The 24,545-nt window shown below is 47.6% G+C and overlaps 7 protein-coding genes across 7 annotated transcripts; 2 read left to right on the top strand and 5 right to left on the bottom strand.

The window, feature by feature from the left end:
- Positions 1 to 1,928: 1,928 nt before the first annotated feature.
- L3040_001523 (uncharacterized protein) lies at positions 1,929 to 3,848 on the bottom strand (the record flags this gene model as incomplete). Its single annotated transcript, XM_007294199.2, has 7 exons — positions 1,929 to 1,979; positions 2,062 to 2,435; positions 2,488 to 3,010; positions 3,135 to 3,275; positions 3,328 to 3,353; positions 3,408 to 3,534; positions 3,585 to 3,848. 7 exons carry the CDS (start codon positions 3,846 to 3,848, stop codon positions 1,929 to 1,931), a joined length of 1,506 nt encoding a protein of 501 aa, XP_007294261.2.
- Positions 3,849 to 4,976: 1,128 nt separating this feature from the next.
- Positions 4,977 to 7,263, bottom strand: L3040_001522 (uncharacterized protein; the record flags this gene model as incomplete). The annotated part of the gene is made up of 10 exons (XM_007294198.2): positions 4,977 to 5,170; positions 5,293 to 5,425; positions 5,547 to 5,750; positions 5,873 to 5,975; positions 6,028 to 6,077; positions 6,180 to 6,251; positions 6,312 to 6,360; positions 6,481 to 6,763; positions 6,879 to 6,999; positions 7,105 to 7,263. 10 exons carry the CDS (start codon positions 7,261 to 7,263, stop codon positions 4,977 to 4,979), a joined length of 1,368 nt encoding a protein of 455 aa, XP_007294260.2.
- Positions 7,264 to 13,632: 6,369 nt separating this feature from the next.
- L3040_001521 (uncharacterized protein) lies at positions 13,633 to 14,669 on the bottom strand (the record flags this gene model as incomplete). The annotated part of the gene is made up of 3 exons (XM_066156783.1): positions 13,633 to 13,832; positions 13,965 to 14,543; positions 14,591 to 14,669. The coding sequence occupies 3 exons, from the start codon at positions 14,667 to 14,669 to the stop codon at positions 13,633 to 13,635; spliced, it is 858 nt and encodes a 285-aa protein (XP_066012801.1).
- Positions 14,670 to 14,956: 287 nt separating this feature from the next.
- Positions 14,957 to 16,360, top strand: L3040_001520 (uncharacterized protein; the record flags this gene model as incomplete). Its single annotated transcript, XM_066156782.1, has 1 exon — positions 14,957 to 16,360. The coding sequence occupies one exon, from the start codon at positions 14,957 to 14,959 to the stop codon at positions 16,358 to 16,360; it is 1,404 nt and encodes a 467-aa protein (XP_066012800.1).
- A 143-nt stretch (positions 16,361 to 16,503) lies between these two features.
- Positions 16,504 to 16,965, bottom strand: L3040_001519 (uncharacterized protein; the record flags this gene model as incomplete). The annotated part of the gene is made up of 1 exon (XM_066156781.1): positions 16,504 to 16,965. One exon carries the CDS (start codon positions 16,963 to 16,965, stop codon positions 16,504 to 16,506), a length of 462 nt encoding a protein of 153 aa, XP_066012799.1.
- A 1,112-nt stretch (positions 16,966 to 18,077) lies between these two features.
- Positions 18,078 to 19,593, top strand: L3040_001518 (uncharacterized protein; the record flags this gene model as incomplete). Its single annotated transcript, XM_066156780.1, has 3 exons — positions 18,078 to 18,241; positions 18,297 to 18,934; positions 18,983 to 19,593. 3 exons carry the CDS (start codon positions 18,078 to 18,080, stop codon positions 19,591 to 19,593), a joined length of 1,413 nt encoding a protein of 470 aa, XP_066012798.1.
- Positions 19,594 to 20,466: 873 nt separating this feature from the next.
- Positions 20,467 to 22,362, bottom strand: L3040_001517 (uncharacterized protein; the record flags this gene model as incomplete). Its single annotated transcript, XM_066156779.1, has 2 exons — positions 20,467 to 20,855; positions 20,934 to 22,362. 2 exons carry the CDS (start codon positions 22,360 to 22,362, stop codon positions 20,467 to 20,469), a joined length of 1,818 nt encoding a protein of 605 aa, XP_066012797.1.
- Between the last annotated feature and the right edge of the window lie 2,183 nt (positions 22,363 to 24,545).

The following is a 24,545-nucleotide window of genomic DNA, read 5'->3' as shown; positions in this document are numbered from 1 at the left end:
GTTTAAGCTCTTAAATAGACAAGTTTTGGTGTGAAGTAAGCGTTTGTGTATTATTTGTTCTAGGGTACTGTACTTGGTGTGAATAGCAGACGGCTCCAAGGCGCAGCCCGTCCCTGGATTAAACGGCCCTGGTGCTCTAGCTCATGTTATAAGGCTTTGCCGCGGGAAGGCAAGTAGGTCTTGGATCTTGGTCGGCTTTCATACCAGCCCGGACCTTCTCGGAGTCTTTTCAGTCTTCTCCTGTAAGTGAGTAGGGTTGGGGATCCTACATATCTCCACAGACTCGGACTTGGAAGCCTGTTGTGTTTTGATGACCGGTTCTCGGTTCTAGAAGAGCATACACTCGTTTGGATGAGATGAATCTTCGTTCTTCATGTTAAAAGAGGGAAAGAGCGACTGTGATTGTTCTGTCAATGATACCTTTCTGTGTATAAGCTTCGATCGAGCGTCCGAATTCGATGTGTGTTTATTTTGTACAATCTACGGAGGGGATCATGCCGCTGGTCTCGAGTTGGTTGTCACTTTCTATCAGACCATTTACCGTACTAATCAATCCCATCGCTGTTGGCTTCTGACGCAACGCTCCAAGGTGGCCTGGGTAGGTAGGTGGAAGGAAAAGGCCGAAGTTCTCGCAAGCGAGAGTCAACAAGACAGGGATCGTAAATATATGTATGTGCCCGGGCAAGGCCAGCGAAACGTCTTCAGCTCACAGCTTTATTCCTATACCCCTTGTAGCTCAATCGTTGATTCTCTGATCGTTGAAATATCCCTGCCATTTCGGTCCGTATTGGCTGTGGAAGGTTAACTATCGCCCACCGGATCCGGGATCGCTAGATCGGCCTGTTTTTTCAATATTCTAATTTCTCACTTGACAAGCCTGAGGAGCTACACACACTCACTCACATGCAACCACGAGTACACTATCTGGGTTTTGAAGTTTGAAGTAGTCAGGATGGTCCTCTCGTCGCTTTCAGTCCTTCAGCACGATGTACGACGTATTGAACGGGGCAGCTTTTTGAAGCCTGCAATGACCTCTGCAAATGTTACCGAGCCCGCTCGTCCCGGGAGCTCCTCAAGTGGTGCTTGCAAAGTAGTTGATGATGCTATCAAGTAGAAGTTTTAACTGTAGTAAACTAGCAATACGATGCGGAGTGCTGATTTCTGAATGAGAACAACAGAAAACGGTCATCAAGACCATCTTCTCTGCCCAGCCAGCCTCGATCGGTAAAGCTAGGTGGATTGGATTGGATTTCATGCATGCACACTCCATCTTCTTCATCACACAGACGAGAGAACAGAAGTCTCTGCTACGACCTCCCTGATAAATTCAAGTTGCTATACGTTCAGACTCCTCCCAAAATTTACATACGTATATCGGTTGCACCGTACCGCGCGGCAGCCAATCCACGAGAGAGATCTCAGCGCCACGGCTAGCTCAGCATCGCACAGCATCGCACAGCATAGCACAGCCTCAGATCTTCCTTTCATAATCGACCTCATCCAGAGGTTCCACGTTCGCAGGCCATCTATCCATCTTTCTGTTGCACGTCGCAATATTGCTCATCGACGATCTAGATCTCCGCTGCTACGAATAATGCGCGATCCGACCTGTCCTCGCGTAGCACAGAGATCTAGACTTAGTCTACGGAATAATATAACGGCTGCTATCAACTGGAGCCGGCGCGGGATCAGAAGGGACGTGCGAATTGTTTCATCTCATTTCTCGGCGGGTACAGATGGCTTTCCTCTATGACTGGACTGGCCTGGCCTGGACTGGATTGTGCTGGGCAGCGTTTGTCTTCTAATATTATACAGCCCATGGCTTACTCGAGCACACCCGCTGGCGGTGGATTTGCTCTTCTGGTGGGCTACATCATCACTATCTACCATCACTCTCGTACTAGCCAGCTTGCACGCAGCTCAAAATATCAAGTTACACTTCTCAACGCAACTGCGACTCCTTTAGCACTCGCGAGCGTCTGGCATGTCATAGGAGATTAGCGAAAGGCGGTCTTGAGATATATCCGAGCATGTTGGGGGTCTGAATTGGAATTTACTTACCAGGCTCAGAGCTTCCTCCCATTCCGTCCCGTCCCTATCTTCGATCTGACCAAACTCCTGGAGCAACCTAACAATGGTGTATGAAGCTTCCGTCAGGGCAAAAATTTGCCCCACGCAGATTCTTGGCCCACCATTGAAAGGCAGGTAAGCCCATCCTGGTCGCAATCCTTCGTCCCAGCGATCAGGGTTGAACTCTTCCGCGTCGGGTCCAAAAACATCCTTCCGGCGATGCATAGAGTACACCGAGTAAGCTACAACTGCGCCCTTTGGGATATATATGGGGGAGGAGCCGTCCGGTCCGCCGCCGTGCGGAAGAGTTGTGTCGTTGTTGGCAAAGCGTGCGTTACCAGGGACAACGGGATAAAGACGGAGGGCTGAGTGCTGTCAGTAAGTCATTGAACGAGAAGGAGGAAAGTTAGGTCTTACACTCATTTAGAAGATTTTTTAGATACTTCATATTCCTTAACGTCGCATACTCGGGCTTTATACCACCCAGCTCATCCACCTCCGCCTTCAGTCTCTTCCAAATGTCGGGCCGCCTCGCAAGCACGTGGAATGTATTGCTCAGTAAGCTCGCTGTGGTGTCTCGTCCGGCAAGAAGGATATTGAGGAGTTCATCGCGCAGCTGCTTCGGGTCTCGGGTTGACTTGAGCATTTCTGTAAGAAAGACATAGCGCTCGGATTTGCCGTCAATGAACATCTCTGGATCGCGTGGGGTTTTCTCCTCCAAAGCACGGAAGATGATCTTGTCGACAAATTGGTGCACGAATTTGCATGCCTCATTGAATTCACTGTCACGGTAGAGGTTGACTAGTTTTCCAAGCCTGCTTCGATTGCCCAGTCGGCTTTGAGCGAGGTCAAAGTACCGCCCGAATCGTTCTTGTTCGGAGTCTTTGCTGGAAGACAACGAACCAACAGACTCACCAAAGAGGAACTCTGTTGCGCTGTCCTGGTGGGGAGTCAGTATGAGCTCTATAGGGTAACGGGAGCATCGGGAAGCAACAACAAGGTCTCAGGATCAGATTTTGAGACTGGATAAGAAGGGAAAGGCCTCCTGGTCCCCGTTGACTTACTAGGGTGAGTTGGAAAAAGAGCGGTTGCAAATCGACGGTCGAGCCATCTCTGGGGATCCTGGAGATGAATTGTTGAATGTGAGTCTCGAAAGTATTCAGGTCAGCAACTTGAGCACGAGTAAAGTTTGGTCTGACGAGAGCCTGGAGCCGAAAGTAAGCGCCCAGTATTGAAGTTCTGGTTCGAACAGCTCACCCGCGAGTGCTCCCACTGAGCACCGTCTGCACGCGGTTAGTATATCGCCCACGTCCCATAACAGCTTCGGGACAACCAACCTGTCGTAAAAATGCCCTGACCGAGCAAGGGCCCGAAGGATTCCTGCCTCTGCCCTATACCAAAGTCTTTGAAATTTGTGGCCAGCACCGCCTTCACATTCTCCGGATCGATGGTATTGTAGAACGACTTTCCGCGATTAGCTGTGCGTTGGAGAGACATCCCACGGGCTCACGTACCCGTCCCATCATGGTCGCCTTCCACGTGTGACCATGATCCGCAAACCGCTTCTTGCTCACGGCCAAGATCGTCCTCGTCTCAGAGGCCCGGGCTTGAATTCTGTACAGCCCATAGCCGAGGATGCGCTCGAACTGGGGGATCTGCCTTGCTGGCTTGCAGCCGTTTAATTTCTCGAAGCGCGCGACGCGGATCTTGGTGATGATTCTTCTTGCAAGGAAGATGAGTGAGAGGGCAACCAGGATCGCGCGGACGTGATACTCCATTCTGAAGAAAATACGGGCGGTTTACCAGCAAAGAACAAAGGTCGACGAAATGGAAAGGAGTGCAGCAGCGGAAGATTTTCTAGCTAGCGCAAGACGTTGAGAATTCCGACGCGGCGGCGCAGCAGGGCTGATCTAATAGGAGAATTGAAGCTGAAGGGTATCTATCTATCGATATACAAATCTCTCTATCTACTTCTACCGGTATTTGGAAGCAGGAAACCGGACTGTTCTTTTACCAATCCTATCCCCATCCCAGACGGTCGCTTATGGTCCGCCCATCTAATTCCCAGCCTCGGTTGGCGTTGGCGGGGGATTTTCCAGACGATTGATTTGCTGGGTCTGAAGCCTTTACGATGTATGTGGCTTATCGGATGAAACCCCAGTTTCCAGCTCCAGCTCCAGCTCCAGCTCCAGCTCCAGAGAGCGGGAGCGGGAGCGGGAGAGGGTTTTGACTGGTTGCGTTACGAGTGAGGCTTAGTAAACAATCATCGTCATCGTTCTTTCCACACGTCGTGGAGAATTCTGTCCTAGGTGTAACCTATCCGCGACTCAAACCAATATCGATCGATTGACTAGTAATGACTATTGTCAGAGCGGCTTTTTATATATTGCGCAAGGCTGATCAATAGATGGTCCGGTTCGTGAAACGTCTTCAGGACAAGATCTATTTATCGATCGGTAGGAGTTTGACCGACGTGAGCGATATCAAATCAAATCGTTGTTAGCCTAGCTCACGAAGAAGCAGGTATGAAAAGCGAGAGGTTATTGCAAGACGGGGAATAGAATCTCAACAGAATGCCTATTGTTCAAATGTCAAAAAGGATGTGTTTTTGTATTTTTCGTTGAGTCGCTGGTGCTATTTCCCTACAGCCATCATCATCAACATCACCCTACACACCCACTTATTCTTTCATATCCTGATATGAAAGAACCGACTAACGAAACTTGGTACAGAGAAAATAAGCAGCAGCAGCAGCAGCAGCCCCCCGGGCCATTCAGCTGCCTACCTACAAGGTAGCTATCTGATATATATATACAGATCTTTATCGATTCCGACGTTCCCAGCGTTTACGTATCGAGATTGTGACGCGCCATGCTTTGCCGCGGGAGAGACGGGCATCCATCCATCTACAGCGCCTTGAAGGTCGAGCCGATGGGACCCCATTTGATGTTCGAGTAAGTGACGGAAGAGTCGGGAGAGCTGGCCTCCACGTCCTTGGGAACACCGGACGTGGGTGAGCAGGTGCCTCGAGTCACGCCAGGGGCGGAAGGGTCTTTGGTGGGCGGGTAGGAAGAGTCCAGCCACAGCATGTTGGCGGCATCTAGAGCGTGAAGCGCACAAGAGTCAGTGAATTTTGCGCTGGTGGGAATGAATCTGGTGGCACCCCATTGATGGATAGATTTGGAGCTGTAGTAAAGGCAGTAGAGCAGGGTGTGGACTTACGGTCGTCCCAGATGGACATCACCAGCACGACGCCTCTCCCCAGCGATTCACCCATGGCGGCGAGGCCTCCCTTCTCCTTGAATATGTTGTTGTCGCCGAAAGCGGTCTTCTGGGCTTCGCAGAAGGAGTCGGTCTGTTTGGTTTTATCAGGTCAGTGGATGGGGATGATTTGATGAAATGCGCGGAACAGAAATATATATATATATATTCTTTTGGAAAGAGAGAGAGAGAGAGAGAGGGAAATCTTCACGTACGAGGGAGTTTTCAGTCACTCCGGCGACGGTTGAGTTCGGGTTGGCAAACGTGACGCCGTTTTGGACGTAGAATCGCCTGATATCGACAAGAGTTCCCGTGTCCGTATTGTCGTCGGTAATGAACTGGGTGACAACGGTCATCTTGGCGGAGGTATCGATCTTCTTCCCCTCTCCATAGAAATCAGTGACGCCCATGCGGTAAGGCTAGTTTGTGATCGTCAGCGTTGAATGTCAAACAAGCACTCTCTCTCCTCCGCGAGACATGTCTCTGAAGCCTCAATCTTGAGAGTTGTAAGGGAACTGGTGGGTGGCAACTGTGCACTTACATTGAAGTCGCATCCATCAGCATCGCACACCGACGAGTATCGCGCCCCGACCCCACAATCGGTTCCGGTGCAACGAGTTTGCCCAGGATCGTTACAAGGATGACTATTGAGCCTATCAATAAAAGCTGATGGGGATGCGTGGCACAAGGACATACGGAGTGTAGGCTGTAGATACAGAGTTGGCTTCCCAAATGTCCATTTCATTCTGCCGGGAGTCAGTAATTGCGAAAAATAGATGGTTCTGAAAGGAGTTTGATAGTGTCCCGGGACCAGAATGGGTGGAAAAGGAAGGAGAACGGTCTCTTACACAGCAACTTCCATACTTTCCGGTACCGGCATTGACATCAGTGGCAGAGGGCTCCCATTCCTCAGAGTTGGCCTGAACAGGGAATGTTAGTTAGATTATCCCTGAACAATTTCCACCTCATTGGCAGCTTACTTCGCCGTTGATGAATTTGACATCTCGCGCACACTGAGCATCACAATAACTGCGAACAAAACATCAGTATATATGTCTTCAAGCAGGTTCCAAAAGCGAGCAGAGGCCGAAGGTGATCCAGTCCTTCTCTCCAGCTATCACATCAATGCCAAATTAGGAAAGAACGTACCCAGTTCCATACTTCGCGCCGGCCTTGTTGGTAGGGTGTCGAGCCATCCCACCATCCTCATCCATCTCGGAGAAGTAGAGGGCTCCATTGACGCCACAAGGCATTTTCGAAACGTCCACGTCGAACGTGAACTCCTTGTTGAGGAGCTTGAACATCTGGTACTTGGTTTCGCTTCCTGGGGCCATCAAGTAGGTCCTCGAACCGACGTTCGTTTGAGCGGACTTGGTGACGAAGCTCAGCTTCAGAGAATTTCCGCTTGTCGTGATGCCGTAAGTGCTCGCGTCTGAGCATCAGATCAGTCAGCTAGATGCTACTATATCGAGACGATTCGGAGAGGACGGCAAGACCTCTGCCGAGAAAAATCATCGGTGACACGAAGAAAAGGAACAATGGCTCACATTCTGCTCCTTCCAAGGCACAATTTGTGGCACATGTGGCTCCGTCAGGGCAAAGTGTAGCATCCCAGGTGTTGCCAGTGTAGCAGTTGGTGTATCCGGTGGTACTATGCAACCATCTCCACTGAAAAACACGGGGGTCAGTCATCATCTGAAATAGAAGGTGCCGCACGGGAGAGGAGGACAAGAAGAAATTCTGGAATCGGGGAACATTTGCCCATCTACGTACGTTGGCATCGACGACGATGGACTGAGCTGAAGTGGTGCATCCGGAGGCCGTACAAATCGACACTTCGAGAGGTGGATGGGTCTCGGGCTTGTTTGTTCCAGCCTGCTGCGCGTTCGCAGCGACGAAGAGGGAAGCGAGGGCGAAAGTGGATGAAATCATATCGAAAAGAAGAGATCGTTGTCTCGTATACTGAAAGCATTATGTCCACGGCGTCTTTACCTATCTTATATATCGTCCCTCGCTCGCTTAAGCCTCGTGTCACGGTACAAGAACGAGGTCTTCCATGAAGGTCTAAATTGTGTACAAGGGTTAAAGAGAAATTAAGGTACAGGAGGAGATATGTCTGTTATAAGGATCCATGCGTTCTTTAGCTTTGGCTTAACAGAATTGTTTGTTTCCTCCCTTTACATACTACGTATAGTCCCTTTTACGTATCCCCTTCCTTGTTCCTTACTCCTTTGAAAAAAGCCAAACGATTAAGCGTTTTTCTTAGCAGCAGTAAGCTTTGCTTTAGTACTACGTCCCAAGCGTTATTATTACCCCTTGAGGCTAGCATAACCAGGGGGTTTATAGTGGATACTAAACTTTTGAGGCACCCTTAAAGGTGTAACAATTACGCCTGTACCGTACTATCCCCCCCCATGAATAAATGTCGGACCCAGTTTAGGCCCATAAATCATAGAGCGGTGGTTTCTTAATGGCTCAAAGCCCTGCCAACTCCACTGTATAGGCTAAATACTGGCTCAAAGATACTTTTCAAAGCTGAATCCTTATGAGTTGATTGGTTTAAGCCCTAGTAAGATTCCTTGCGAAATTATACTTTCGACATTTATTCATGGGGGGGGATAGTAGTAGGTTTTCGTTTGATACTACCCCCTCCTATGAATAAATGTCGAAAGTATAATTTCGCAAGGGATCTTACCAGCGCTTAAACCAATCAACTTACTACGTATAAGGATTCAGCTTTGAAAAGTATGTTTGAGCCAGTATTTAGTCTATACAGTGGAGTCGACAGGGCTTTGAGCCATTAAGAAACCACCGCTCTATAATTTATGGGCCTAAACTGGGTCCGACATTTATTTATGAAGGGGGGGGGGGGTAGTAGGAAAACGTTTCTCGATCTCCAAAATAAAGGACCGTGCTTTAATTACGTAAGAAAGAGGTTCCTAAGACTTATCCTCGAGGTTGTATCCTCTCTAAAGAATCAGGTATTGTAAGCCTTTGGCTTTGGTTCTTAAAGCAGAAAATAGCTTCTACCGCCCATAGCTTTTCGCTACTAGCATCTATAGCTACGGGGAGAGGAAAGGAGTTTTACTGATCTAAGAAGAGGTCGGTAAAGGCAAGGCGAAGAAGGTTAGTATAAAAGTTATTATTCAGCTCACCTCTTTTATTTTACTACTACATATAATGACCGAAGAACTTATGATCGAACTTTTTAATAAGTTTATCGGTCTTAATATTACGAAGTCAAAGAAGACTTCGTTTCTAATATAGTAAGTAAGGGCTAGAGATTTTATTTTATTAGCTGCGAATTATTAGTTCGCATAAGCCGAAATATAGTTTGTTTTAAAAAGGGCAAGGGTTTGTTTCATCTTACCACGGTACAGGCGTAATTGTTACACCCTTGAGGGTAGGTTCTCGCTGTGTTTATAATTTTTTTTTACCAAGCTGTGTACCGCCCCTCCGCCGCGATTACGTCTAAATAACGTTGTCTTATAATTCTAATTAAAGCAACAATCCTATCTTTCTCGATCGAATTCCATGCTTCCTGAAAGAAAGGTAAGAAAAAGCAGCGATACAATACCTATCGATTAAACATTAAACCTGTTCGATGCGCTTTTGTTACGTAGTATATTCCCGATCCAATAGGACGCTTCTCCGATTTACCTCGACCCCTCCGAATACCGGTATCCTACTTCCCCTGATAAAAACCCCTGTTTTGTACCGTACTACGTCGCAGGCGTAATTGTTACATCCTTGAGGGTAGGGTAACCGGGAGGTTTAAAGTGGAAATTTAACTTTTGAGGCACACTCAGGCTGTAGCAATTCGTGGGGTGGGTGGGGAGTGGTATTTACGAAGGCCGTGCTTGCTTTGTTTTCTGCCTTGATTACAAGTATTAGCGAAGAAAAGGGACATTTGTATAGAAGCGTTCATCACGTTGTTAGCTAAAAATTCAGCTATTGATAGCTATGAGGCCTAATCGTTCTAAGTGTAATCGATGTATTGTTTGATAAGTGTTCGAATTAAGCATTAAAAACATTCGTTTAACTATTTGTTTCGAAGTGAAGAGTTACTACGTACGTAGTATAAAGAGGTTGAGTTTGAGTTTGATGCTTAATTTATAGAAAACAGCTCTCCAGAGTTCAGAAGCAAATAAGGAGCCTCTATCGGATACAATAGCACCGAGGAGACCGTGCAAGCGCTTTACGTAGTACTACGTATATTGGATCGCCGGTAACGATCGTTCATTCCTATCGTACAGCACACGTGACTTCTTGCAATTGCAAAACTAGCGATAAAAATGATATCTGGATTCTGTCTGCTCTCCATAGTTCAAGGGAATTGATTCCTTCTATACGATTAGGAGGAATTACGTGCACTAGCTATATAATTGTATTTACAAGGAAGTTAAGGGTCCTTAAGGGTATGCCACGCTAAGCGAGGCATGCTCATCCGCATCCGAGATAGCCGAACCCGCTGTTTCCTTTAACTACGTCGGATCGATATTGATATAATACGTACCAAAACCGGCAACTCTCTCTTTAACAATAGCCATTGCCAAATACGTAGTACCATATCCATTAAAAAGATAGGTGCTGTATAAACGAAACAAAAAAAAAAATACTTTTCTTTTATATTACAAAGGCCTTTCAATCCATCTATCTACCTGAACCTTCGAGCTATTAGCCGAAACGAGCTCTTATAAGGAAGCTTTAGCGCCAACTCGAATCATTACGTCGGCGGATTAAATTCGCCTTTAATCTAACGTACCTCGGAAAGCTTATGCCTCTCGTACAGTATGACTCCCGAATAGCTGTAATATCGATTATAAGGCGTTTCTCTTTAATAGTCCTTAGCTTTACTATACACTTATATAAAAAGTAAAAGTCAATGCACATTACCACGAAGAAATTTAGTATTCTTAGCTGCTTTTATAATTCAAGCGAAGGTAGTAAACCTAACAATAGCTATGTTAATACTTAAGGATATAGTGTATAGCTCTAAGGCTAATACAGTTTTAATTACTCTCTTGCACTTTTGCGACACTTGATATAAATTGCTATTAGTTAAAGTGGATTCGTTTTTACTCTCGTATATCTTAATACCGAAGACTGTCGGTTCCTCATTCATTGAGCTACTAGTCAGGAGATTACGATGACGCTGGCTAAATGGAATGTAAAGGTTTTTGCTTTTCGGCTCGGTCTCGATGAACGTTCGGGCCGGCCTCATACGTAGTATGTGTTTCGAAGCACTTACTTCTTCGTTACGGTCTTTACGCTCTGTAAAAGTAATCTATCTAATGCGTTACATAAATAAAAACCTTTTTAGCCAAAACATAATTAAAAATAATTGATTAGATATTGGGCAAAAGCAGACCTGTAATGCACATTACAGTTTCCAGTATTATTATCTTATACCGCACGATACACCTCATAGAGCAGGCCGGCCAAGCCGCTATACCGACTGCTTTATATATTACTACGTAATCGTACCCCTGATCGGAGTACAAGTCAGAGGCAGGAATGCGGTTCCTAGTACTCTGCAGTAATACGGTCATTTTTGTGACAACACGCCAGGTCTCCTGGGCACTATTCTCACGTGCGGCAAGCTAGTTCCTTCTTTTCCTTCTCATATTCTCTCACTTCTCTCGTTCCCCTCTTTTCACCCGTGAACCATGGTTCACGAGTCCTTGGCGCTTCCTACCTTCGTATATATCAACCTCAGCTTCCTCCAACCTCTACGCTCGGTAATTGTCGATTCTAAGTTATTACTTTGAGATCTTCCTGAGCTCCATGTGGTCCCCCGCGCTCCCGTGAGTTCCTCAGGTAGTCGCTTAAGGTCGTCACAATTTTCCAGTAATTCGATCAACTTTTTCGTGACTTTTTTAGAAAATATACATTGTGGAAGGAAAGAGCTCCAGCATATACTTGACTGCGAATCAAGAGATTGCAGGTTCGATCCCTGCGTAGGTCACCAAATATATGTGGAGGGAAAGAGCTCCAGCATATACCTGACTGCGCATCAAGAGATATACAGGAATTTAAATATAGTAGAATCGTAGGTAAAAAGGAGGTAAAAGGAGGACGTTCGAATAACATTCGAATGTGTTCTGTATGTATATATGTATATTATTCATAATAGCCCAAGGAGGAACCAACCACTCGTTTATATACTGCTTTATACGTGATTCATCCACGTGCCAAGGGTACCTGATGATAGTATTAAATACGTAGACAAAACAAATACAGACCGCCAGCTCCACCACAATATCTATTACAATTTTCAATTAAAAAATAAATTATAAAATATAATATTATTCATCAATAATAGATCTACTTTAAGAAAAAATTTAAAAGTCAATAGAATTTTAAATCGCGGTTATATCCGTATATCAACCTCGTCGGCGCTAATACTATTCAAATAACTTTTAATCAAGTAAACAATTAAATAATGAAGCAACTACTCTATCCTCGAGCCCACTCTGAGTACCACTGCTCCTCTCTTTTCCTCTTTTAAAAGAAATAGATAATAACGAATTAGCAGAAAGGCTTGCTTTACTTAAACATCAATCTTTACATAGCTAAATTGTTCCAAACCGCAGCAAAGTGGTGCTTCGATTTCGTTAAGCCTCTATGTAGAGGCAGGAACGCTTTGTATAAAGAGAATAATGTTTTTAAAGTTCTCCTTGGTAGGAGAAATCTATGTATCCCCTTAGCGCGCACGGGTGCCTAGGAGGCCTGATGGCCTCAAGCCAATTCATTACAGGAGCTTAAGTCACGTAAAGGGCCTAAAGCACAGACCATATAGTTGAGGAGTCACCTCCTTCTTCTATATCTTCTACGTTCTAGATACCTTAAAGGCAGGTAGGGGGTCATTTGAGCGATCCTCTGAGCTCCTCTTATTAAAAACGGTAATTAGACCGTTTAAAATTAGTACTAGTTACAAATCAAGAATAGTTCAGTTTTTTAATCGTCCCCGAGCTTGAGACCGTGCCATGGCCTTCCCCGTTTAGATTTTCAAAACAAGCTTATCAATAAGTTCATTTTAAAAATTTAAAATAATTAGATAGCTTTTTAATAAATATACAATTGAAAACAAAAACCGTTTTGCAAATAGAATCCCTTCAATAATAATCTAATAAATTCGATGCTAAGATATTTCTCGGTATCGCTGCTACGGCTTATGTATTAACGCTTTAAATTTTTTATAATCGAAATCGATCGATTTAGTAAAAGTTCGCCTGGCACCACGCCCTTCCTTATCTATGAAAGATGGAAGAGGGCAGGTAGGTACCGGTAGTACAATAGAAATATTTTATTATTTGCTTACTAGTCCAAGTTCTCCGGAACGGTTTTAAGCTCGGGGACGGCCTTAAGACGGTTTTTATACGAAAAGACGAGCATTTGTAAAAGACGGTTCAATCGATTAAAACTGTTCCATTTTAGCTACGATTTAAATAATTTAAATCTTTTGTTTTCAAATTCTATTCAATCTTAAGTATCGGCCTAGGGTGATCCACTAACTATACTAAGCTCTTGAAACCGTCTTTTAAAGAGACCGTCATCGGATTATCAGCTGACGGTTTAAATAACCCCTTACCTGCTTTTAAGGTAATACATCGATCGACCTTCTCACCTCTGAGACCACTCGTTCAGCTGGGCCGTTCCTGAGTGCTTGGTATATTTCTTGTCTTGTGTGCCAGGATGGAACTAGAGCCAGGCGCTGCGGGATTCTATCCGATAAAGCGACTCAGAGTCATCAGGTTTCTCAGCTTTCCAGATTTGAGGTTTTGGCGTTATAATAGACACTGGTATGAAGATAGGGGTAAAGTAGTCTCTGTCTAGCGTCCAGCCAAAGTGCCCCCCAAGACTCGCGTAATTTTGGTTGCGGGTAAACAGTAACCATAGTCGCTTGCAGTAAGTACGTATCCTAATGCTGCACAGGAAAGTTTCTGCGTGGTTCCTTGGACTCGAATTTCGGTTCGCTAGTGGCCGGGCTGGATACTTCCACCCGGCTTGCACAAATAGTACTACTACCGGACGCTAAAAGAGCATACTGGGTCGATCAACTATAATGTAGTAAGCGTGGATCGCAAACTCAAAAGACCGAACCATTTACACAAAGGAAGCTTGGAACATGAGCGTAATAACATCAAATAGCAGACAGAGCACGAGTCCACTGCTTTTCCAGCAGTTTCCGTATTGTGATTTTTGCTTCGAGCCATGCTGAGTCTTCACAGATATATAGCCCGAAGTCTGTTGGCCTCAGAATCTAACACCTGAATGCTCGGCTCTTTCAGCCACGCTTTAGTACGTAGCAGGCATCAAGCTCAATCTCCCACCATCAACGAGAAGCACAGTACCAGTCAGGTAGGCTCCAGCTCTACTCGTGAGGAAAAGGATTACACCGGCCATATCCTCCTCTGTCCCAATTCTCTCCAATGGAATCACGGATCTTGGAAAAACACCGTCGCCGATGATGCCGGCTGCTAGCTCAGAAGGGAACACTTTGTCAAGTTAGACTAGCCGTGCTGAAAGCGCAGAAGAGGTGCAAAGGTTAAGCTGCGATCGAGTTGGAAGGAATATATCAATGCAGGCAAGCAAACACAACAAGCGATAGTAAAGGAACGCTAACTCACATCCTGGCGCCAAAACATTGGATCTTATTCCAAAAGGGGCCAATTGACTCGCTAGCTGCTTCATTAGATGTGTCGTGGCGGCCTTTGATTGTCCGTAGGCAAAGCCACCAGGAACATTCCTGTTAAAGCCTCCGATGCTACTTGTCGCGATGACCTGGCTCTTTTGCTCCACATTGCCTTTCTTATTTCCCTCGTCCAGCAGTCCTAAAAAGGCCACGATCGTAAACCATACGGCAACGGTATTCAATTCGAAGGTGGCTGCATATTCCCCAAAGCTAGTGTCTCCATATGCCTTCTGAAAATCAGCAATGCTGGATCCTGCAGTGATAGGGATGGACTTCTGAGGGCCGAGGATGCCGGAATTTGCGATCAAGACGTTTATGTATCCCACTTCTGACGTGATAGTAGCAACGAGAGATGCGAGAGTCTCCTTGGATGTCACATCACCGACCAGAGGAACGATGTTGTTTGTTGGGACGGATCTCGCAGCGGCTTCGAGGATCTCTTTCCGTCTGCCGATGATATAGACCTTATGTGCGCCATTGAGGGCCAGGGCTCTTGCCATCATGAGACCAATGCCTTTAGAACATTAAAATGTATTCTCTGAGTAGAAGTGCCAGACTTGCCAGACCCTCCTCCGGTAATAACTGCTACTAATCCCTCGACATTGAAGAGGTTGGGAGCTTGGATCGAAGTGGTAGCCATCTTGGTCTAGGATTCGCAATAGCTCTGCAAAAGAGAATTTAAATGAGAATGAGCAACATGAAACTCAAATCATGCTTGACTTACTATTTACTATCTTGACCATTGACGAAAACTGGATTCAAGATCTGGGGGCAGCAAAACGATGACAAATTGATGAAGTTCCCATCGACTTCCCTGCCAAGGCGCTAAATTTCAGCGGCCGCTAGCCTTAAAAATATCCAGGAGCAAGGCTGAACTACCGGTATCCTCATTGTCCAAAATCTCTTCCCCACAACTGACTTCACAAAATGCCGAAACGGAAACGGCCGGGCTATGAAGGCACCGGCGATAGAGGCGATAGAGTCCGGTCTATGCGCACCCAGGATATACAGGACCAACTCATTCAAAGCAAGAAACTGCTGCACCGCGCCCTGAAATTGGCCAAAAACTTCGAGCGCCAGAAGCTCGGGAAGCGGCTGAAGAATGCGACGGCCGAGAGCAAAAGCGATGATGTCGCGCGGATCAATCGGGAAATCGAGGCTTTAAGGAGCATGGATCTGGAACGGACGACTGAAGCCCATCTTCACAAGACGCTGTTGAAGATCAAGAGGATAGCCGAGAGCGAGCTGTTGCCGGAGGAGGTCAGGAAGGTGGCCCCGAAGCCTGATATGTCGGAAGAGATGATCGCGGCGACAAATAATGTTGTCAGTGGGATGCTAAATATGCCTGCTGTCAAGACTGTTATACCGCAGCTGATTACGGGCATGCACATTGCTATGGGGATTCCACAATCGGCCGTGGTTGGGAAGAAGATGCCCGGGAAGAAGGAGGAAATCAAAGGAATATTGAAGAAACCGAGTCTTGGTGTTTCTAGGAGGGAAACTTCGGGAAGTGACGATACCGGCTCCGATGAGGAGCAGAAACATGCGAAGCGGACTGCGAAAGGTGTTAGGCTTCCTCAGGAAGACCTCGCGGGTAGTGACGACGAGGATGAGGACGTTAATGATGATGACATGCTGGCTCGCTACGATGCACAACTCGGTGGATCCTCAGACGAGGACAGCTTCAACGAAGAAGAATTCGCGACAGAGAGAAAAGCCGCCCAGCCTGGACAACGGCATGCTCTATCCTTGTCCCACTCCGCCTCTGAATCGGACGGTGAAATCATCAATTCGGAGTCCTTCGGGCCCAAGACCAAACGCGAGAGAGCATCGCAATCAAAGGTTCCTATAAGTGCTCCCAAAGGCTCAACATTTCTGCCGAGTCTAAGTGCAGGATACTGGTCTGGATCTGAGTCTTCGGCATCTGATTTTGACGATGCCCCTCCGCCGGTGAAGAAGAATAGACCGGGGCAGATGGCGAGAAGAGCTCTAGCTGAGAAGAAGCATGGGAAGGGGGCAAATCACATCAAGAAAGGACTACCACCCGTTGCTGAGATGGGGAAGAGGAGCAAGGATGATGGCTGGGATCCTAAGAGGGGCGCTACCGGAGGGGAGAGAGGAGGACGAGGTGGCAGAAGGGGAGGAAGAGGAGGAAAACAGAGAGACTTTAGGCAGGTGACGGGAGAGAACGCCATCGCTGTTGCACCAAGGAAGGTGGAGAAGAAGAGAGACGATGTGGGAGTACTGCATCCAAGTTGGCAGGCTGCGAAAAAGGCGAAGGAAGAGAAGAAGACGGCGACGTTCCAGGGAAAGAAGGTCACGTTTGACTAGAAGGTCACGTTCGACTAGAATCGATTCCCATGGACGTTGAGAAGCCACTGGCACTTCATTTGACAAGCTCTACTCGAATTGCCCCAAATCCTTGTGCATTTTTTCTATACCAATGAGGATATCCAAGTCCCACAGGTGACCATTCACTGCCCCCCAAATCCAAACTCCCAAAGCAACGCTCCCAACGCACCAGCATGCGCCAACGCATGCACCCAAGGTCCCCCGAGCCCCGTCTCGTTCCCAGCATTCTCCCCTCTTCTCGCGCCCGTCTCCCTCACCGTCCTCGCCGTCCCCCGTTGGCCCCTCAGGCACCCCGAGCCGGAGATCCGGGCCAGAGCCCTCAGCAACGGGGCCAGGTGGTAGACGGCCAACGCTGCCGCCACCCACCTACTCGTCCCATCGACCTCCCTGCAGGTAAAGACGGCTGCGACCAGATTCGACGACAGCAGTAGCGCGGCGTACTGCCGGATCAGGGCATGGGCTTGCGGTGCCGGCGACGAGAGCTGGTTGTCGGGACGCAGGAAGAAACTGAGGGCAGCGGGCGTCTCGAGCGCGATGTGGATCAGGAAGGGGAGGTTGATGCGCGCGGGGAATGCACGCGGCATTGTTCAGGATTGGTGCTCGTGGGTGAGTGAGGTTGATGAGAGGGTGAGGTTTTTTTGGGCGGGATTCTCGCTTCGAATAGGAGGTTGGTTATTCAGAGTGGACTCCAGCTGCCGACGTGTTCGATCGAAACAACAAGAGTTCGTAACAACGACAAAAAGAAGACGCAAATCAGGGAATCTGCTTGGAATTCATGGTTTTTGGCTCATAGAGGTTGTAGCTCTCACAGTCCCAGGAGGCTCATCGTAATGAAGCCTGGCATCCTACGGAGTAAGTAGTACTGGATGGTCCACGCCCAGGACGCATGTCTCCGAAGCTTATTTACTTGTCGGTCCGTAGACGTACAGTAAACATAAATATAAATAGAAGTACTAGGTACGTAAGTATGACATTGGAAAGTTACTACGTACCTACCGAGTACTTATCAGACGACACATCTCCATGATGACATAATAATCCCAAAGTCAAAGTCCATCTAGTAGTACTAATCAATGCATGTCCATGTCGGCCCATGTCGGTCCCTGAGCGGGTCAGGTCCCCCGGCGGCTGGTGGGCTGGTGGGCTGGTGGGCTGGCTGGTGGGCTGGCTGGTGGGCTGGCGACCCTGGCCCTCAGCGCGTTCTGGAGTGGATTCATCAACTGTGTTGAGAAGCAACAGCAACAGCAACAGCGCCAGCAACACAGATATTGACAATTAGTAATAGACCTCTCGATTATTGGCGGGCAAGAACCCACCGGCCGCAATCCTCGGCCGCAATCCTCGGCCGCAATCCTCGGCTTCACAGTGACCAGAGCTCGCGCTCCCGAATTGGCTTTTCTTCTCCACGGCCGGCGGCCCACATTGCGATCTAGGAGCTCAATCCTGCCCGCCCTTCTGTTCTGCCTTGACGTTGCCCGTCATTGACTGGCCTCGCTGCCTGACAGTGACTGACAGTTCGTCGGGACTTTCTGCTGGCATCAGACCACCAGACCGACGAATTTGCAGTGCAGTGCAGTGCAGTACACTGCAGTGCTGGTCATCAATCAATCTCCTTCTGCGCCCTCCAAAATCACTACACAGCTTCATATACCACCTCAATTGGCCCTCAGTCAAGTCTCGATAAACGCCCAGCACCATGGCAGCCTCGCAAGACACCCATCACCACAACGGTGGAACACACAACCAGTTTGGAGAGCTCAACCTCTCCATCATAGGCATCGGCGTAGAATACCCTCCTTACCTGCTCGACCCAGAATGTCTGGACAAACTCTGCAAACGGCACTACCCAGAATCGCCAGCGTGCGCCTTTCCACCCCCACTTCACTGCTCAAGCCGTACTGACACAGCCCTCTAGCATGGCAAAAATCCGCATGATAAACCGATACACGGGAATCGATACGCGCTCGGCAATAGGGACCGTAGACCACCATATGGCGAACATGGACCGCGCTCCCACAATCAACGAGCTCTGCGAGATCTTCCTCAAAGACGGTGTCGCACTTGCGGTAACCGCCGCGCGAAAAGCTCTCCACGAGGCGCAACTTTCGCCTGCAGATATAACACATGTGGTCTCGACAACGTGTACGAACAGCGCCAATCCGGGCTTCGATCACTACGTGTGCAAGGGACTGGGCATAACACAACCAGTAGAGAAAGTATTGCTCCACGGCATTGGATGTAGTGGGGGTCTCGCGAGTTTAAGAACCGCGGCCAACTTGGCTCTGGGACACAGCTTTCGCGGGAGGAAAGCTAAAGTGCTGGTTATTGCGCTGGAGATAAGTAGTCTGTTGGTGAGGAGCGAGCTGGATAGTATAAACGAGCTCCAAGAGACGAGGATCGGCGTAACGCTGTTCAGCGATTGTGCGAGCTCCTTGATTCTGAGCAATGGGGTCGGTGGGGAGGACGCCGAACCCGTGTACGAGCTGCTGGGGTGGGACCATAGGATGATACCTGATACGGAGCAAGACCTGGGATTCGACGTCGACCCACTTGGTGAGTTTCCAGACGCACTCCTCTGACCGAATCTGACGGTCACTGCAGGTTGGAAAGTCGTTCTCTCCCCCCGGGTTCCTCAGCTTGCTGCCTCGGTCGTAGAACCCACCTTCACCGACCTCCTAGCGACTCTACCGAACCTGCCCCCGAATTACAGAAATGCCGCTGATTTCGACTGGGCCTTGCATCCAGGCGGAGCCACCATCCTCTCCGGGGTCGAGCGCGCGATGAATATCTCTGCCGAACACATGCGCGCAAGCTACGATACGTATATCAAGCACGGCAACTCGTCTTCAGCAACAGTAATTTCGGTCTTTGATCGCTTGCGGCAAAAAGACATGGATGAGCTTGCGCCGGGAGGCAAGGTAAAAGACTTCGTGGTCGGGTGCGCCTTTGGACCGGGTATTGCGATCGAGATGTGTATGCTGAAGAGGAATATGAGCCATATTAGGCGGACCCTGATTGCGACTGGAGAGGCGACGCCACCGGAGACCGAGAGCGAGGGGAGTCGAAGCGATGGCGAAGAGCTGGATTCCGATATCAAGGAAGCCAAAGCAAAGGGCGCACAATTGAATGAGAAGCTCAATAGCGTACTGCCGGAAGTACCGGAGCAAGGCGAAAGTTTGAGCGAAGCTTTGAATGGTGTTGACTTGGACTGATCGGCGCCTCGTCGCACGAAGCGTAGATCGACGATGTGGGTAAGTAGGGCGATGATAAGCAACCGTTATGCTCAACGCAGTGTAAGAAGAGTCATCGTTAAGCGCGTCAGATATCTATCTGGGTGCGGTTATCAAAAAGAGCAGTCAGTACCTGGCGTTCGAAGGAGCGGAACAAGAATCATGGGATCTGGTTTTAGGCGATTTGGATGCGAGACCAAGAAAAGCGAATGAAGATTTATCTATACATCCCTTACGTAGCTGTCCGAAGTCCTGATATGAATCTATAAAGTCAAGGAAAAGAAATATATGAATCTAACTTGGAATAATTCTTTTCATTACTTAGCACCCACCCAAACTTCGTTTTACATTTTGTTTTTCTTGAGTTGATTACCTATCTGACCTTTTACTTTCGACCTACCCTGAGGTTGAAGCTGAAATATAACAACGGCGCAATCATAATAAAAAAATATTTTACATTCTTACGAGCTATTATATTCTTCCGAACTATTACTGTCTCGATAGAAATATTATATCGTAAAAATCAAAGATAAACTTGAAAAAGAACGTCGAAGCTTTACTTGAAATGTATTTTATACACTGAATACTCCGCTATAATTTCTCTTAATGTAACATCGCCAGAAATGCTAACTCCCAAAACGCTATGCACATGCTATTATTGATAAAAAAAAGAAAAGAAAAGGGAATTCGCCGCCCGGTGCAGAATTGAACATCGTCTAGTGCTAGTCCTTAGTCTCTAGCGCATCCACGAAGCCAAGTCTAGCGTCAGCATCTAGGCAATTCAGGCTGGCACGTTTTCAATGCCTTCCCCAGCCTTGGCCTTGGCGGCGCTCACAGCGCAACCAGACGCACGCCCTATCCCATCTGCACATCGCCGTCCATATCCACGGCCACGCCCTTTTCGCTGTCATCGCTATCATCGCTGTCTGCAATCTCGCGCCTGTTTTCCGCGACCCGCAGCAGATCGACATCGTCCATGCCCGTATCCTCGCCTTCGGCCTCGACACCGGTGTCGTCGTCATCCTCGCTCGACGGGGGGATAGGCGGCGCCATGGCCATGCCTTTCAGTTCCTTCGGCTGCTTGATGGCCCACACCTCGACACCTCGCATCTTGCGGAAGCGCTTGGCGTTGTTCTTGCCGGGGCGACCCTCTTCGAGGGATTGGCCGGCGACGGAGGGGGTGACTTGGTTGCCTTTTGAATCGTTGAGCCAGAGGGGGTCGACGACGCCTTTGGGTTTGGCAGCTTTTGTTAAAAAAAAAAAAAATCGTTAGTTTATGCCTTTTATCGGGGGAGTTTTCGAACGGGGTAGGGGAGACTTACATAAATCCGTCGCCTTCGGTCCGTCACCCATGTGCCATGAAAAGGGGATAAAGTGCTCCTCTTCCAGGTGATCGAGCCAATCCTGCTTTCTGGCAAACGCCGGGCAAGTAGACCTAGACTTCTCCGCTATATGCGTCTCGTTCGCGATCTCGTTTTCAGTGATAGCCATGGCTGCAATCTCTTCGTCTACTGCGTCGTCATCGTCATGCTCCTTCGTGACGACTGCCACGACTTTCTTTTTTCTACCGCACTTGGCCCATAAGCATTGCAATTTGCCATCCACCCTCTTCTCGTGCACAATGTGGACATGCAGCCTCAGCGTCTCAAGATTCTGCAACTCCCTAGCACAACCATCCCACTCACAGATGAACGGATAGAAGATCGGCTCCGGCTGCTCGATGTTTGGCTGTTGCCCAAGCTTCCATGGCTGTCCCTTATTCTTTGCCTCCACTCTCCTCGCTTCGCGTTCGGCTTTCCTAGCGGCTTTCTCGGCTTGCTTCTTGGCAATCTGAATAGCTGCTTCACCAGATGCGAATGGTCGACCTCGCTTCTTGGGGGTCTTCTCTACAGGGGTCTTGTGGAGAGCAGGCCGACCGCGCTTCTTTGGCGTCTGGCTTGATTCCCGAGCGTTGGCGAGGGGGGATGATCTGGGTAGTCTTGCTGGGGCCGAGTAAGATGGGAGAGGACTGTTCTTGTAGAACGAGGCGGAGCTCTGCGTGCCGATTACGACTTGCAGCTGTGATCGGGGTGTAACCTGAGGTGGTCGGTCGGGAGTGACGGAGAATTGGAGGGGGCTTTGTTGGTAGTGAAATGGGTGAGCCACGTTTGCAGACGCTCTAAATGGAGCTTTGGATGCTGGCAAGGTGCCATTGCGTAGGTCTCCGGGGCTATTGGATAAGCTACCCTGTTGGGGTTGAGAAGGTGCTTGTTTCTTCTTTAGGTAGCCAAATCTGCTTGGACCGAAGGCACTCTGACTTTGTAATCGGGGGGCTCCATTGGTCATCAAGGGACTGGCATGGCTCTGAGATGATGAAGCGTTTGGATTGTGGTCGGATCTGCTTGACGAACATTCCTGATTTGGAGCGAATTTTTGATCAGATCTCTCAGGTCCATAGCCGAAAGTCGAAAGCTTGCTTTGAGTTGTAGCTGGGGCGTTAGGCCGATGAGAAAGAGTGCGTGGTGAGGAGCGTGCACCGGTCATCAGGGAATCAGACGATCCATATGGCCGGGGAGCTTCAGGGTGAGAATGATAGGAGCCGCTAGACGGTCTATGATCCGTCGTAGTTGGACCTCCTTGAGCCGAAGAAGAGTAATCAGAAGACTGCCTCATACTCCCCGACCCGCTCGACAATGAACTACCAGGCTCAATAGGCGATCGATATCTCCCCGCGTCAGCACCTTGTTGATATTGATTTACAGGCGGCGGCATCTTGGCGGCTCTCCCAAATAGCGACCAAGCTAACCCAGCGCTATCAGGTACAGCGAGACCTCAACGCAGCGTCCCCAGATCCAAATCGTCGGTGACGAACCTGAATCGAATCCGCAGGCCAACCAAGCGGCAACTCAGGCCCAGGCGTTCAGGATGTTGTCCTGGAGCAAGGAGAACGTCACGTGCCAAAGTATTTCTTGGACTTTAACAGATCGAATTAGCAACGGGCTCGAAAAAGCACCCCACCCACACGGATAAAACCCCTAGAAACCACCAGTCCTGCATCGTGCACCTGCCTTCAAGCATCTGCAATATGGCAAGAGCGAAACCCTCAGGTAACCGCCGCTGATAGAAATAACGAAACGTGCGTAAAAAGCGGGCGCGCTGTTTGGTACGTATGGCGGACCGGGGGGGCCCAAAGTAAAACAGAACTCACGGATTAAGAAGTAGGCCTTTTAAAGCAGCTCTGCGCGACGCGCCACCACCGGGCTGCACGACGTGTATGCGCTTTGGGGAAAGAGGCGAGATCGAATTGCAGAAAAATCAATTCTGGCGCAAATAATTCTTGGGATTCTGCTGCCGGTGCTGCGGAGGCCGAAGGTGCGTAAGGTGCTTGCTGGGGGTATTGAAGAGAGAAGAGACGTCGTTGTTTGTAGTTTCGCAAAACGGTCGGCGGGGCTCGCTATTGGCGCGTTGCGGTCACCGTATTATTACGGCGCGCTAGATCAGACGCGCTAGCTTATGAAAATCGAAAACTATAAGAAATATAACTACTTCTTAAATGCAGGTCGATCTTCTTTAGAAAAAGAAAAGATTTTAGTTTTGAAAAACCTAAATGAAAACTTTCGTAAGCTTGATTACGAGATTATCTTTATAAATAATTTTAATTGAATTCACTTTTTATATCTTCATATTTAAATAGCGCTAAATCTTAATTCTGATATTATCTTCTTAGTGATTTTCTATAAAAATTATTTTCTTTTTACTTTGAAACGCGAAATCGGTTCTCGTGATCTACTTCCAATTTTAGTTTTTTCTTTTTAAAAATTTGATAGCTTAATAACCGCTATCGCTAATTAAAAAAAATGAAGACTTTAAAAGAAATCTAAACGTCGGAATAGTGCTGGATAGAATTTAAAGATACTGAATAATAGATGCCAGATAAGCTACTCTGCCTTTTAAAAACTTGTTAAACGTTCGCTATATACGCAATTGTCTATTTCTTGAAATTCATTAATCGCTAGCTCTTTTTTGCAACTCCCGTGTCCATCCATTCTTTTTATCCGAAGAGCTTCCAGCCAGCCTTGAAAAATATTAAACGGCTACATTATCGATCATTATAATTTACGATGATATAAAGTATGCGAGATATATTCGTCGCTTTTTATTTATTATCTTCTATTGCGTCACAGGCCGAATAATTAATTACATCATCGAGGATCGGAATTAAAGACATTAAAAGTTGTGTGCGACGTCATGTCCCACCATTGAATAAAAGTTATTCCTTTTTGTTTCAAAAGCTATTTCGGATCAGGATGCGCGTTTCGAACCAAGGAATTGCTAATCGAGTTGCAGCGTAATCGATCCATAATTATCCGCCCTTAAGAAGAAAAAAAAAAAAAAAAGCTTGTGTATGAATTGATGGTAAACCTCATTATATAATTAACGCACTGATTATTATGTATTATCAGAAGCCGCTGTATATCAAGAGCAGAACCCATTCGGAGATAGTAAGAGGCTTTGCGGGCTTGGCTCGGTTACGTGTCTTATACAAGCTGTTGGATTGCTTTTAAGCGATTAGGGAATACATTCGTAACTTCGTAACGGTCGTCAAAGTACTTGCAATTGCAAAACACTCGATTATAAAGGTATCTGAATTCTAATTGCTCCTTAAGGTTCAAGGGAGCTGATTCCTTCTATATGATTAAAAGGAATCACGTGCAATTAGGCTGCTCCATGGGGCCCCATGGGGCCCCATGGAAATTCGAGTCCTCCCCACGGGGAAACCCACGGGGGGTACAAAAATCGGCCTTCCCCATGGGGTTTCTCTATATATATATATATATATATTCATATCACGTGGCCTCGCCTAATAGCTTAAGCGCTAAGAAGTTTACTAGACACGTGCAAAAGAGTACGTGCAAGGCTAAACTGCATAACAGATTTACTAATCGATTTATTAA

The sequence above is a fragment of the Drepanopeziza brunnea genome (assembly GCF_022702325.1).
Source record: "Drepanopeziza brunnea f. sp. 'multigermtubi' strain 214-2 chromosome Unknown ctg2, whole genome shotgun sequence".
In the NCBI taxonomy this organism is placed as follows: Eukaryota; Fungi; Ascomycota; class Leotiomycetes; order Helotiales; family Drepanopezizaceae; genus Drepanopeziza; species Drepanopeziza brunnea.
This window is presented reverse-complemented; position numbering and strand designations above follow the sequence as displayed.